At 68.3% G+C, this 12,877-nt stretch overlaps 2 protein-coding genes across 8 annotated transcripts; both read left to right on the top strand.

Moving 5' to 3' along the window:
- Positions 1-894: 894 nt before the first annotated feature.
- On the top strand, positions 895-4,167 carry NAPRT (nicotinate phosphoribosyltransferase). 4 transcript variants are annotated; one of them, XM_057736832.1, is made up of 13 exons: positions 895-1,147; positions 1,230-1,357; positions 1,437-1,519; positions 1,727-1,857; positions 1,965-2,080; positions 2,339-2,535; positions 2,612-2,752; positions 3,048-3,132; positions 3,221-3,301; positions 3,398-3,500; positions 3,615-3,754; positions 3,855-3,962; positions 4,049-4,167. In XM_057736832.1, exons 1-13 carry the CDS (start codon positions 922-924, stop codon positions 4,109-4,111), a joined length of 1,602 nt encoding a protein of 533 aa, XP_057592815.1. In that variant the 5' UTR covers positions 895-921; the 3' UTR covers positions 4,112-4,167. The 4 variants fall into 4 exon arrangements, with proteins under 4 accessions (XP_057592815.1, XP_057592814.1, XP_057592816.1 ...); XM_057736831.1 differs by having other exon boundaries at positions 3,600-3,754; XM_057736833.1 differs by lacking the exon at positions 3,221-3,301 and having other exon boundaries at positions 3,600-3,754.
- A 781-nt stretch (positions 4,168-4,948) lies between these two features.
- Positions 4,949-11,437, top strand: MROH6 (maestro heat like repeat family member 6). Of its 4 annotated transcripts, XM_057736767.1 has the most exons (14): positions 4,954-6,161; positions 6,316-6,468; positions 6,633-6,787; positions 7,396-7,513; positions 7,710-7,894; positions 7,982-8,119; positions 8,234-8,348; positions 8,457-8,600; positions 8,672-8,845; positions 8,972-9,139; positions 9,391-9,510; positions 9,764-9,866; positions 9,979-10,044; positions 10,189-11,437. In XM_057736767.1, exons 1-14 carry the CDS (start codon positions 5,940-5,942, stop codon positions 10,425-10,427), a joined length of 2,100 nt encoding a protein of 699 aa, XP_057592750.1. In that variant the 5' UTR covers positions 4,954-5,939; the 3' UTR covers positions 10,428-11,437. The 4 variants fall into 4 exon arrangements, 3 of the variants coding, with proteins under 3 accessions (XP_057592751.1, XP_057592750.1, XP_057592752.1); XM_057736768.1 differs by lacking the exon at positions 6,316-6,468 and having other exon boundaries at positions 4,949-6,161; XR_009053977.1 differs by having other exon boundaries at positions 4,955-6,161; positions 9,723-9,866; positions 9,979-10,331.
- Positions 11,438-12,877: the final 1,440 nt, after the last annotated feature.

Raw genomic sequence — 12,877 nt, 5'->3', positions numbered from 1 at the left:
CGCGTTGTTCCCTTCACTGTGGCAAGCGTCCCGGCCCCCCCGCCCCGCGCCAGTCTCCACTCTGCCTTCTGTCCGGGAGCCGTTCCCGTGGGTACAAAAGTGCCAGCCTGGAACCATCCAGGGAAGAAGTCCCACCGGCCATCCTGGTCCTGCTGTTGTGACTGTGGCCACGTGCCCGTCAGGTCTACCAGCTTAAAAGCCTGCCGGGCTTCTTCCTGTAGCCCGGAGGCCTCTGTGGCCCAGCCTTGCCCCTCTCCCTTCAGCTGGAGGCCGGGCCGGTGCCTGCTGCCCTGCCTGTGCCCTCCACCCAACTCCCAGGTCTTGGCAGGACGTGTGTCACTAGTGGTTCTTCCCCTGGATCCAGCGTGGCTGCTGAGAAAAAGTGGGTTGTGGTTGCTCAGAGCTGGTGGCCTCCGTGGCCCCTCAGGATTCCTATGTGGTTTAGAGGGAGGACCTGACGGCCTTCGGTGCCAGCAGGTGGTGGACAAATGGTCCCCTCCCCGTCGCTACCACACTCCGCCCTGCACAGCGCGGTGCCGGCCGCGAGCTGCCCTGCCCAGGCCTGGGGTGGCTTCTGGGTGGGCAAGGAGAGTCCAGCTGGACGTGGAGTTGGAACTGTCCTCTCCCCGCGCTACACGGAGCTGCCGGCCCGCCGGGGACAGGAGGGACCGTGCCCCAAGGGGCCGGGGTGAGGGGGTGGAGCTGGGCTGGCCAGCGAGAGCACACGTCCCCCCACCCCGGGGCCTGGCTGCTGGGGCCGCTCCGAGAGCGTCTGGAGGCCCGCCCCGCCGGTTCCGCTTGCCAGGAAAGGCGAGGCGGGCGCTCCCCGGTGTCCCCACCCGCGGCGGGGCGGGCCCCGGCGAGCGCGGCGTCACGCGGGGCGGGCCGGCCAGAGTCCGGGGCGCCGGGCGGCGGCCAGTGATGGCGGAGGAGCAGGACGCCGAGGGGCGCGCGGCGGCGCGGCCGCTGCTCACCGACCTGTACCAGGCCACCATGGCGCTGGCCTACTGGCGCGCCGGCCGGGCGCACGACGCGGCCGAGTTCGAGCTCTTCTTCCGCCGCTGCCCGTTCGGCGGCGCCTTCGCCCTGGCCGCGGGGCTGCGCGACTGCGTGCGTTTCCTGCGCGCCTTCCGCCTGCGGGACGCAGGTAGCCCCCGGCCCGGCCCGCCCCGGCCCGCCCCGGCCCGGCCCGGCCAGCCCCCGCCCGCCACGGCCTCTGTCGCCCGCAGATGTGCGGTTCCTGGCCTCGGTGCTGCCCCCGGACACAGACCCCGCGTTCTTCGAGCACCTTCGTGCCCTCGACGGCTCCGGGGTGACGGTCCGCGCCCTGCCCGAGGGCTCCCTCGCCTTCCCCGGCGTGAGTGCGGGGGCGGCGGGGCGCGGGGGCGGGGCCCGCGTGGGGCGGGGCGGCGCCGCGCTGACAGCCCGCCCCGCAGGTGCCGCTGCTGCAGGTGTCCGGGCCGCTGCTGCTGGTGCAGCTGCTGGAGACGCCGCTGCTCTGCCTGGTCAGCTACGCCAGGTGGGGCCCGGGGCGGGGCCCGGGGCTGCTGCCGCGCCGACTTCCGGGCCGGAGCCGCGGGGCGGGGCCGGCGGGGCGGGGCGGGGCGGGGCGGGGCCCGCGGGGCCGGCGCCCTGGAGCAGGCTCTCCGCTCTCGCTGCGCGGGAGGCCGGGCTCTGGGTGGCTCCCCGCCCTCACTCCGCGGCCCCTGCCCCCTTGCTCCCGTAGCCTCATCGCCACGAACGCCGCGCGGCTTCGCCTGATCGCAGGACCGCAGAAGCGGCTGCTGGAGATGGGGCTTCGGCGCGCTCAGGGCCCCGACGGGGGTCTTACGGCGTCTACCTACAGCTACCTGGGCGGTGAGGGCCGGGAGACGGAGGGCCTGGTTTGGGGGAGGAGGAGGCCAGCCCTGAGACCACCCTCAGTGCCTGGAAGTCCCCCAACCTTGCCTGACGCCCTGACCCAGGCTTCGACGGCAGCAGCAACATGCTGGCAGGACAGCTGCGCGGCGTGCCGGTGGCCGGGACCTTGGCACACTCCTTCATCACTTCCTTTTCAGGCACTGAGGTGCCCCCTGACCCGGTCAGTACCTCTGCCCACCCCCCAGCTGCACTCCAGAGGGCAGACCCCCAAGGCGAGCCCTTCCCGGGGAGGAGAGGCCAGTCCCTGCTCTGCACCCCGGCAGATACCATGCCTGCCCCCCCCAAGCCACCCTGGGCAGGTGGTCCTGGTGCAGCACTGGGAAGCTGGCAGGCAGGTGGCTCAGACTCTCTACCAGGGGCGAACCGGGACCCACCCTGGGGTCTGGGTCCTCCGTCCTTCACTGACCCTTCTCCGTAGATGTTGGCTCCAGCTGCTGGGCAGGGTCCCAGAGTGGACCTGGCCGCCTGCGTGGAGACGTGGCTGGAGCGTGTGTGTGGCCACCTGGGACTGGGGGTGCAGCAGCCACACCGGGGGGAGCGGGTGGCCTTTGTGGCCTATGCCCTGGCCTTTCCCCGGGCCTTCCAGGGCCTGCTGGACACCTACAGTGTGCGGAGGTGAGGCCCGGACACCCCCCAGGGTGGGCGCAGCAGAGCAGCTGCAGATCCCCAACGCCCATGTCCCCACCTGCAGGAGTGGTCTCCCCAACTTCCTGGCTGTGGCCCTGGCACTTCACGAGCTGGGCTACCAGGCAGCGGGCGTGAGGCTGGACAGCGGAGACCTGCTTCAGCAGGCTCGGGAGGTCCGCGGCGTCTTCCGAACGGCCGCGGCCCAGTGAGTCCCCCTGGGAGCGGCTTTGCCTTCTGGGCGATCCCCTCCGGCCCAGGAATTTTGGGGTGGGACAGAGGGAGGGGAGACCCTGCCCCTCCCACGGTGAGGCTCTCTGACGTGGTTGCTGCCACAGTAGAGATACTATGGCCGTGGCGAGGAGGCCGGGGTAGGCTTGCTCAGGGGCCTGCGGGAGCCGTTGTGGCCGAGGGCAGGTTATCGGGTGGCGGAGAGACCTGAGGCCTGGGGTGGGAGGGGGCCAGGGGGATCGGGAACATCTGAGGGGCTGCCCGCATCACAGGTTCCAGGTGCCCTGGCTGGAGTCGGTCCCCATCGCCGTCAGCAACAACATTGATGAGGAGGAGTTGGCAAGGCTGGCCCAGAAGGTGGGCGGGGCAGGGGCAGGCCAGGGGGTGGCTGGGGGCCCTGGGCCTGCAGATGCTGGCCCCGCTCAGTGCCCACCCCCCGTCCCAGGGCAGTGAGGTGGACGTCATCGGCATTGGCACCAGCGTGGTCACCTGCCCTCGCCAGCCTTCCCTGGGCTGTGTCTACAAGGTGCACACGGGGTCTGGGACCCGGGGGGTGGGGGGTGGGGGTGGACCATGGGTCCGCGGAGAAGGGTCCAGCTAGCCCAGCACCCTGTCCCTGCAGCTGGTGTCCGTGGGAGGCCAACCGCGGATGAAGCTGACCGAGGAGCCCGAGAAGCAGACGTTGCCTGGGAGCAAGGCTGCCTTCCGGCTCCTGGGCTCCGATGGTGAGGCCCCCCCACCCTCCACAGTCCAGCTCAAGGCCCCTGCCCCCCCCCCCGCCTCCCCCGGTATTCTCGGCGCCCCTCACATGCACACACACACAGGGTCTCTGCTGTTAGACGTGCTGCAGCTGGCAGAGGAGCCGCCTCCCCAGGCTGGCCAGGAGCTGAGAGTCTGGCCTCGAGGGGCCCAGGAGTCCTGTACGGTGAGGCCTGCCCACGTGGAGCCACTGCTGCGACTCTGGGTGCAGCAGGGACAGGTGACCGCCCCTGCCCGCCCCCTTCAGTCTGCACCTTCAACCCACATCAAGCTCTGACACAGGACCTTGAGCCAGCCCCTTCCTTTCCTCTGGCCCCCAGCTGTGTGAGCCCCTCCCATCGCTGGCGGAATCTCGAGCCTTTGCCCAGCAGTCTCTGAGCCGTCTGAGCCCCGCCCATCGGCTGCTGGAGCAGCCTGCGCTGTACCAGGTGGGTGTAGGGCCCACAGCGTCAACCCGCCCTATGCTCTCTCTGCCCTCATGGCTGCCCATCGTCCCCTCCTCTCCTCCCTGCAGGTCGCGTTATCCGAGAAGCTCCGGGCCCTGGTGGACAGGCTGAGTGCCAGAGGCGCCCTCTGAGAATCCCATGCTGGGAGCTGCCTGAAATTAACATGAGTCACTCATTGTCCCCACAACGTGTCATGTGTCACTTTTGCACCCAGCCTGCCACTCACTGGAGCCAGGGTGGGCTGGAGTCAGGAGTCAGCGTGAGGGTTCATGCTCCCAGGGGAGACCCGGCTGGGCCAGGGTGGGGAGGCAGCCCCGTGCTGAGGCCTGAGGTCAGCTGAAGCCAGTGGTGGGGGCGGGGGCGGGGGGGGGGAGTCTGAGGCTTGGGGAGCTGGACTTCAGGGGCAGATCCGGGGCAGGGCGGGGCTGTGGGGAAAGGGAGGGGGCTTTGGTGCCCAACTGGGAGCTGGGGGAGTTACTCTCCATGCTAGAGCTGCGGGATGGGGGTGAAGTGCCAGATGGAGGGGCTTCGGGACCCCCCTGGGCAGACTCGGGGGGACACCTCAAGCTTCCCAAGCTGAGAAGAGGCCTTCTCCTGCCACTGCCGCTGCTGGCCCTGCGGGACTCTGTGTCCCTGGGTCCCACCCATCTGCTCTGTCACGGCATGGACCAGGCCTGGGCCTCGGGGACCCAGCTCCTACCCCCGCCGTCCTGGCATGGGAGAGGAGGGTTGGGGTCTGCCTGCACTAGAGCCGGTGGCGGTGAGGGAGCAGGGACCAGCTCAGTTGTGGGCCCCCGGCCAGGGTCCTGGACTGGCCCTGCCTCTGTGTGGGCGGGCTCGCCAAGTCTCCACCAGCGGTGGCTCCAGAGAAGCCGCGGGGCCTGGGCCTCTCCTGTCTGGTGGCAGGCGAGGGCGTGGGGGAATGCTGACTGTCTGGGGTGCTTCCCGGAGCACTTCTGCCTGCCCAGGTATTTGGCCGGACCAGCTCGTCTGGCTCCCCCAGCCCCGGCTGGGCCGTGGCCTCTGTGTCGTGGGGCGAGGGTGACCGTGGTGATTTGGAGTAGAGGCCTGGTCAGGCCAGCCCTGGGGACCAGGAGGCTTGGAGAGAGATACACACTCTCCCCGCCACCACACACACACACCAGAACATACACCAGGCCACAGCTACCCACGGGTCATGGCTTCTGAGCTGTGCCCTTCCTCGGTGCCAGGACACAGAACCCCCCCCCCCCCCCCCGCACCCGCAGTGATCCACCCAGTGAAGTCAGTCACCTGCGAGGGCCCCGGGGAGGCACAGGGCCGCTCCTCTTGCCTCGGGCTCCAGCCCGGGCTGCTCCCAGCTCAGAGGTGGTGACAGCTCTGCGAATCATCCTGTCTGGCTGGGTCGGAATGCAGAGGGGGCAGCCCAGCTTCTGGCCCCAAGCCCAGCCTGGATCGGGCTGCTTCTTTAGGGCTGAATCGGATGAGGCCTCAGCTCAGGGCTGGGCCCAGACTTCTAGACCCCTGCGGGGGCCGCCTCAGAGCTGCCCACACCTGCCCGGGACTCCTTGTGCAGAGGGGTTGGAGGTCAGGGTCAGGGACCCTTCTCCCCCTCCCCTTGCAGATCCACTGTCTCCCAGGGACCTTTCTTGCCCCTTCCCCAGGGCCTGGTGGGCAGAGACAGACCCCAGACACTCAGGCTTCAGGCTGGCCTCTCACCACCAGCAGTCTGGGCAGGAGGGCCCTTCAAAAGCCCCCAGCGAGCCGCACACGTGGGGACACTTCCGTGTGGCTCCCCAACCTCCCCCCCCACACACAGAGCGTGCACCCACACGCCACCACGCCTGTCCCTGGTCCCGCCTGCCTGGAGCCTGCTTCTAGGTCAGGCCTGGGCACGACTTCCTGGGAGGACCCGTGACAGGTGCTGCAGGCTGGGCCCGGCTGAGCAGCTCGGTGTGTGTGGTGGCCATCGCTGGGGGCATGTGGGGCCGTGCCCGGGGGCCCCCCGTGGGGGCCCTAACCCTGACAGCTCTGGCTGAAGGGATCCGGGCCAGCCAGGGGCGGCCCCTGGGACCCCCTTCTACAGGCCCTCAGACCAAACCTGAGGTGGAGTCTGGGCGGGCAGCCCTCATCCCCACAGCTGGCAGGGAGTCCTTCCCTCGGCCCCCTGCCCAGGAACCAGCCCTTGGGGGACCCCATCAGGTGAGCAGGAGGGATGCCTGGGGGGCGGGGGTAAGGGACAGAGCTGGGAAACAACAGAAAGACGGGGGTTTTGTCGAGAGCTGGGAGGGGGTAGGGAGGAAGAGAGTGGGAGAGGAAAAGGGGCTTCATAGGCCCCCCTCGCCCTCACTCCCAGACTCCCCAGAGTTCCCGGGAGGAGGGGGCCCTTGCAGACCTGGCGTTGTGCGTGGCTGCCTGTCTGGAAGAGGCTGGCTGTGCGGGAACACAGGCAACAGCGCTCACCCTGTCCTCAGCCCTGGAGGCCCAGGGGGAGCGACTGGAGGACCAGGTCAGCCCCCATGCCCTCCCTGCCCCCCGTCTCCTGCCTGGTCCCCTCCAAGGCTGAGGGGTGGAGTGAGCAGCCCCCTTCAGGCTGCACCTGCTTGGTGGGGGTAGAGGGTACCGTGCGGCGGTCAAGGAGCCCTGACCACTGATGTCCACCCCCCACGCCAGGTGCGTGGCCTTGTGCGGGGGCTGCTGGCACAGGCGCCCCGCCTGGCGGAGGGGAGGCCCCGGCGGGCGGCCCTGCGGGTGCTGAGCACACTCGCCCTGGAGCACTCTCAGGACGTGGTGTGTGCGCTGCTGCCGTGCTCACTGCCCCCGGACCGGTAACCTGCGCCGCCCCCGCAGGCGCCGCGTCCCCGAGGCCCCACGCGGCTTCCTCCCCCTTTCCCGCGGGGCTGCGGAGCCTGGCCCAGGGTGGGGCGGGCCGTGGAGGGGGCAGGGCCTTCCTCCCTTCCGCTCCTGCTTCTCATCCCCTCTCCCACCCCTCCCGCCTCGGGGCCCTCAGTGCTGGGTTCCTGGCTTGGGGCCTGCCTTCTCTCTCCAGGTCTCTCCTGGAGCCCAGCCTGGGGGTGCCCTCCTGAGCCAGCCAGGTGGCTTCCGCACCCCAACACCCCTGGCTCTTTGGTTAGGCGGCCCCAGGAGACGTTCTCTTTCATTGTATCCTCCAGGGCGATTGTTCCTAATGCCGGGTTGTTGCACTGTTGCTGGCCCAACAGGGTTCTGAGCGGTCCCTGCCAGGCCGCTGATCCTGCAGACTTGGCTCTGTGGTGGTCTTCACAGATGCAGCTTATTTTGTTTCCCTGGGATGGCGGGGGCTGAGGGGGCAGTTTACCTGCCCCTCCTCCTGCTGGAGCCCTAGTGGCCGCCCCCCGACCTGGGGACTCCCCTCATGCCAGCACCAGACCCCGTCCCACACGCCCCGTGCCCGCAGGGCGGCAGCCGAGCTGTGGCGCAGCCTGAGCCGGAACCAGCGTGTGAACGGGCAGGTGCTGGTGCAGCTGCTGTGGGCGCTAAAGGGCTCGGCCGGAGCCCAGCTGGAGGCGCTGGCGGTAGGTGGCTCCAGCCAGCATCGCCACGGGAGTCCCCCAGCCCTGGCCCGAGGGGACGGGAGAGTCTGGCCACAGGGGGTCGGGGGCAGCAGGCTCTCACCTGAGTCACGCCCATCCATAACGTCCCTCAAGCACTGAGGCTTTGTCCTCGTTCTGTCTGTGGTGTCTGAGCCTGAAATGAGCCCCTGTTCCATAGGCCACGCATGCCCTCGGGGAGATGCTGGCCGTGTCCGGCTGCGTGGGTGCCACACGAGGCTTCTACCCACACCTTCTCCTTGTGCTGGTCACACAGCTACATGAGTTGGCCTGGGACCCATGTGCCCCTGACACCCCCAAGGTCTGGGCCCCATCCCGGCAAGGGCCACTGCACAGCCACAGCAGGTGAGGGGTGCACACCCAGGGGAGTGAGGGCTGGACCGGTGCCCTCCTGTCCCTCACTGCCCACGCGGCCGCCTCCCCCACCTCCAGCTGCACGGTGGAGGCCTTGAAGGCCCTGCTCACTGGGGATGGCTGCCGCATGGTGGTCACGTGCATGGAGCAGGCTGGAGGCTGGAGAAGACTGGTGGGAGCCCACACCCACCTGGAGGGTGTCCTGCTGCTGGCCAGGTGCGGGGCAGGCGTGTGGGAGAAGAGACAGGGGCGTGGGGGTGGGCCGGCAGGGGCTTCCTAAGGGGCGAGGCCGGAAGCGGAGGGAGAGCTCGCGTTTCCGCCCCATCCCAGTGCCATGGTGGCGCATGCCGACCACCACCTGCGAGGCCTGTTCGCGGAACTGCTGCCCCGGCTGCGCAGCTCGGACGACGCACAGCGCCTCACGGCTATGGCTTTCTTCACCGGGGTGAGCCCGCCTCCAGGATGGGTGGTGACGGGTGACCGTGGACTTGGCCCCTAAGCGGCCGGGCCTGCACGGGAACGCGAGCGTGCTGACCCTGGGTCCTCCGCCCAGCTGTTGCAGAGCCGGCCCACCGCGCGGCTCCTGCGGGAGGAGGTCATCCTGGCGCGGCTCCGCACCTGGCAGGGCGACCCCGAGCCCACCGTGCGCTGGCTCGGCCTCCTGGGTCTCGGCCACCTGGCGCTGAACCGCGGGAAGGTGAGGGGCGGGACTGGGCGGGGTCTGGGCGGGGTCCGCGAGAGGCCGCCCACGAGCCCCTGTCCCCGCAGGTGCGTCACGAGAGCACATTGCTACCCGCGCTCCTGGGCGCGCTGGGCGAGGGCGACGCACGGCTCGTGGGCGCCGCGCTCGAGGCGCTGCGGAGGGTCCTGCTGCGGCCGCGGGCGCCGGTGCGGCTCCTGAGCACGGAGCTGAGGCCGCGCCTCCCAGCGCTTCTGGACGACGTGAGCCCCGCCCCTCCGGCCCCGCCCCGCCTGCTGTCGCCCCTCCTCCCCGGGTTCCCCACGAGGCTCGGCTCCGGACCCCGAGACTGCAGCCCCCCAGACGCCCTGACCGCGCCCTCCTTGCAGGCCCGGGATTCGGTCCGCGCCTCGGCGGTCGGACTCCTCGGGACGCTGGTGCAGCGCGGCCGAGCCGGGCTCCGGGTGGGGCTCCGCGGACCCCTGCGGAAGCTGGTGCTACAGAGTCTCGTGCCGCTGCTGTTGCGCCTGTACGACCCCGGCCGGGACACCGCTGAGGTCAGCACCCCCAAGACTGTCCCAAGGCTGTTCCCATGAAGCCCCACCCGTCCCCCCCACAGCTGCCTCTCCAAAGATTGCAGATTGGGGTCTTCCCCCCGGGACCTCAGGTGCCGGTGAAATGGGCAACCAGGTTCCTGGTCTTTCCGGGGTCCCCATCCTCCTCTAGCACTCATTCTGGCCACCTCGCCGTCCTGGGCCATTTTTTGCCACTTTTTGGATCCCTAACCTCCTCCCTTCCTCTATTCCAGAGCTCAGAGTGGACCCTGGCCCGCTGTGACCAGGCCCTGCGCTGGGGCCTGCTGGAGGAGATGGTCACGGTGGCTCACTGCAATAGCCCTGAGGCCCTAAGCCGCATCTGCCACTACCTGGTCAGTTGGGAGAGGACGGTGACAATGATGGGGTATGGTCAGCTGCCCACTTGGTCCAATATGCAGTAGGGCGACTCCCACAAACTGGATCTCCCCACCCTTCCTGTCAAGGTGGTGGCAGGTCTAACGCCTCAGGCCCTGACGCTGTGCCCTGGAGCATCCCCAGTGTCCTCAGCCCCTGGACTCACCTCTGTGGCCTCCTTTGCACGCAGAATTGGCCCTCCCGTCCTGCCACGAGCCCTTCTGTCCCCAGGTTCAGTGGTACCCGAGACACGTGCCCAGCTTCCTGAGCCAGACCCAGGGTTACCTGCAGAGCCCGCAGGACCCCATGCGCCGGGCAGCTGTCATGCTCATAGGTGAGGCAGTCCTGGTGTCACACTGTCCCTTACACCCAGGGCTCTGAGAGCTGGGCCAGCCCCTCCTTGCTGCAGGCATGGGGCCGGTCCTCAGGGGTTTGCTCTGGCTTAGGCTTCCTGGTCCATCACTCGAGCCCCAGCCGCGTCAACCGGGACCTGCTGGACAGGCTGTTCCAGGGTGAGGACCCGACTCACCAGGGCATGGGGTTCCAGAGAGGCGGTGGGCGCTAGGGCGGAGTGGATGGGAATGGGTGGGTGGAGGGCTGAGGCCCGGGGGCTCTCCCGAGAGCGCTTCTGCTGCAGGAACCCCCCTCCCCCGCAGACGTGGGGCAGCTGCAGAGGGACCCTGAACCTGCGGTGGTGGCAGCAGCACACGCGTCAACCCAGCAGCTGGCGCTGCTGGCCCAGGCGCAGCACCGTCCCTGCCACCGGCGCCTCCCGGGCCTCCCGGGCCTCCGCCAGCGCCACGCCCACCCTGCTCGGCCCCCACCAGCCTATGCACACAGCCTGTTCCAGCACCAGAGCCTCGCTGGCCATTGGGGCTGCTCGGGACCAGGCTGAGCCCTACTGGCCCACCCTCCAGGTGGGAGCCAGGGTGTGGAGTCTGGCACCCCACTGCTCTGGGGCCCGTCTTGGCAGGGGCAGATCTGCAGAACAGGCTCCCCTTGAGGGGCACCCTGGGCTGTGCTGGCACCAATGCCTGCCCCCTAGAGCCACGCAAGGCCTGTTGCACACAAAGACCCCTCTCCAGAAGCTCATCCCCCAGAAAGCCCTGCGACCTGGAGGGGGCACACGCTTTCATGTGACGGAGCACCATTTCATCCTCAGCCTCTCACCTCGTACACCCCCAGCTCCCTCTGTCCCCCCTCAGCCCCCGGAAGTGTGTCCTGCCCCCTGCCTGAATGGCCCTTGGCCTCCAGGGCCAAGCCCTGGTGGGGGACGCCGTGAGGCTGGCCCAGTCCTGGGAGCCAGTGCCGTGAAAGGCTGCCCTCTGCCTGAGCCCTGCAGGCCACCCCAGCAGCCCATCCTCCCCATGACATGCTCCACTGCGCGCTGGCCACGTCCTGGCCTGAGGTTCTGAGGTTCCTGGCCACGTCCTCTCTGCTCGAGAAGCATCGATCTGTCCTCCTGTCCACACCTGCGACCCACAGTCTGGCCCCATTGCTGCACTGTGTCAGACCCACGCTGCTCAGTGTCAGACCCCACCTGGGCCTTCTCTGGAAGCTGTCCCCTGACCTCCTCACTGGACGCCACCGGCCCGAGATGCTACCTATGGGCTCAGGTGTGGGGTGCCAACATCTGCACCCCAGGACCCTGCTCAGGGCCGAACGGAGGCATGAGTGGAGGTCCAGGGAAGAGGCCCCTTGGGATAGCTCCGAGGCCATGACGCAACCCATCCAGACCCTGGATGGGAGGCTTCCTCCACCTGCAGTGCCCACCTTGAGGTGTTCTCTTGCCCTTTCCGGGCCCCCAAAGCTGCCTCTTAGAGAAGGAGGCCTCAACTTACACAGCCTTTTGGAAGCTGGGGTCCTGCCCATCCCTATGGAAAGCGTTTAAAATAAACACACAGATCCTAGGGGTTCAGCGTCTGTCTGGGGCCTGGGTCTGGGCCGAGGCTGGATTCTGATGAGCTGGGCCTGGTCCAAGATCAGGCTCAGGCTAAGATTACAGGGGAGGCAGCATGTAGCCAGGAGTTCGGGTCGGCCCCTGGGTGGGCGCGAGGTCAGGCATGTCTCACCCTGAGCCGGGAAGATGTGCTTCAGGCCTACACACGCCACGCTGATGGGGTCAGAGCTCAGCAGGAAGGAGCTGGTGTCTCCTCATCGTAGGTCATTGCCAGGGCAGGGGAGGCTCAGGCCAAGGGCACTGGTCTGTGTGAAGCCAGGGGCGTGGTTTGGTGTATTAGTTCGGCTTCTCCAAAGCCGACGCCAAAACTGGATTAAACTACACAAACTACATCGGGGGACACACTGGAGAGGCCAGGAGGCCGTCAGACCCCCATGAAGGAGAGGGCGAGGGAAGAGAGGTAGGTTGGTGGGAATGTCCTCAGGGGGGTTCTTCAGCCTGTCACCCATCAGGGAGGCTTCAGCTCCTAGGCCTGGGGGCGTTCCTGCTCCGCTTCCACAGCCGCCTGACTTGGTCTGGGCCCAGGCCGGGCTCAGCCGCAGCCTGGTGGACCCCCTCAGTGGCAGCCCCCATGGGGGCCTCAGCCTTGCCCCCACTGCTTGCAGCCCAGGAGCCAGAAGCTGGGTGAGCATTTGATGCCCACTTCCCCCTCCAGGCACACGCTTGTCCAACCACAGAGCACGGCTGGGCAGGCTAGTGGCACACCCCAGTGATGCCCGCTGGAAAGGACAGCCCAGCCTCAGATGAGGCTCAGGCAGGCAGTGCCCCGCCTCCTCTCGTGACCGCTGCGTGATGCCTGGGCTTCTCAGGTCCCGGAGCCTGCCCCCTCCCTGGAGCAGGCCGCTTGCAGCATAGTCGTGTGTGTGCCTGCCTTGCTGTGGCGCCCCGCCCATCGCTAGACGCGCTGGTAGACTCCCCGCTTGCCAGGTGTCAGGTTCACTTAGAGCCTGTTGCTTTGTCCTGGGAGTGCGACCCTTCTTGGGGATTTCTCTGCTGGGATCCTGAGGGAGGCTCCAGGTAGATCAGTGTTGCCACAGCCCTGCTCCCAGGTGGGCACTGCCGGTCTGTGGAGGTCCAGGCTGACCAGGTCCATCAGATCTGCCTGCAGAGAGCCCATCTCCCACCACGGCACTAGGACCGGGGTGCCCTCCTTTCCACAGAGGCCCCCCTGACTTGATCTTCATGCTCAGATACCCTCAAATGAGCTGTCACTGGAGACCTCAGTCAGACCCTCCAAAGGGGGTCTGGGCGGGGCTGACCAGGACCGAACTTACCACCTGGCTTTCTAAGACCTAAGCTGTCCTAGTCCTGTTCACCTTGGTTTTGCCTTTCAAGTCCCCCTAACGAGGTTCCCAAAGGAGGAGCGTGGGCCCCAGTGAACACAA

This window comes from Hippopotamus amphibius, chromosome 5 (assembly GCF_030028045.1).
Source record: "Hippopotamus amphibius kiboko isolate mHipAmp2 chromosome 5, mHipAmp2.hap2, whole genome shotgun sequence".
NCBI classification, from domain to species: Eukaryota; Metazoa; Chordata; class Mammalia; order Artiodactyla; family Hippopotamidae; genus Hippopotamus; species Hippopotamus amphibius.
The sequence above is the reverse complement of the archived record's forward strand: the minus strand, read 5'-3'. Positions and strand labels throughout refer to the sequence as shown.

Excerpts from the sequence above, each read along its gene's own strand:
- NAPRT (XM_057736831.1), top strand. The coding sequence starts at position 922 with ATGGCGGAGGAGCAGGACGCCGAGGGGCGCGCGGCGGCGCGGCCGCTG. Across the intron at positions 1,858-1,964 it reads TACCTACAGCTACCTGGGCG|GCTTCGACGGCAGCAGCAAC; the intron begins GTGAGGGCCGGG and ends GCCCTGACCCAG. Across the intron at positions 3,133-3,220 it reads TGGCAAGGCTGGCCCAGAAG|GGCAGTGAGGTGGACGTCAT; the intron begins GTGGGCGGGGCA and ends CCCCCGTCCCAG.
- MROH6 (XM_057736767.1), top strand. The coding sequence starts at position 5,940 with ATGTGGGGCCGTGCCCGGGGGCCCCCCGTGGGGGCCCTAACCCTGACA. Across the intron at positions 7,514-7,709 it reads CCCAGCTGGAGGCGCTGGCG|GCCACGCATGCCCTCGGGGA; the intron begins GTAGGTGGCTCC and ends CCTGTTCCATAG. Across the intron at positions 8,120-8,233 it reads GGTGTCCTGCTGCTGGCCAG|TGCCATGGTGGCGCATGCCG; the intron begins GTGCGGGGCAGG and ends GCCCCATCCCAG.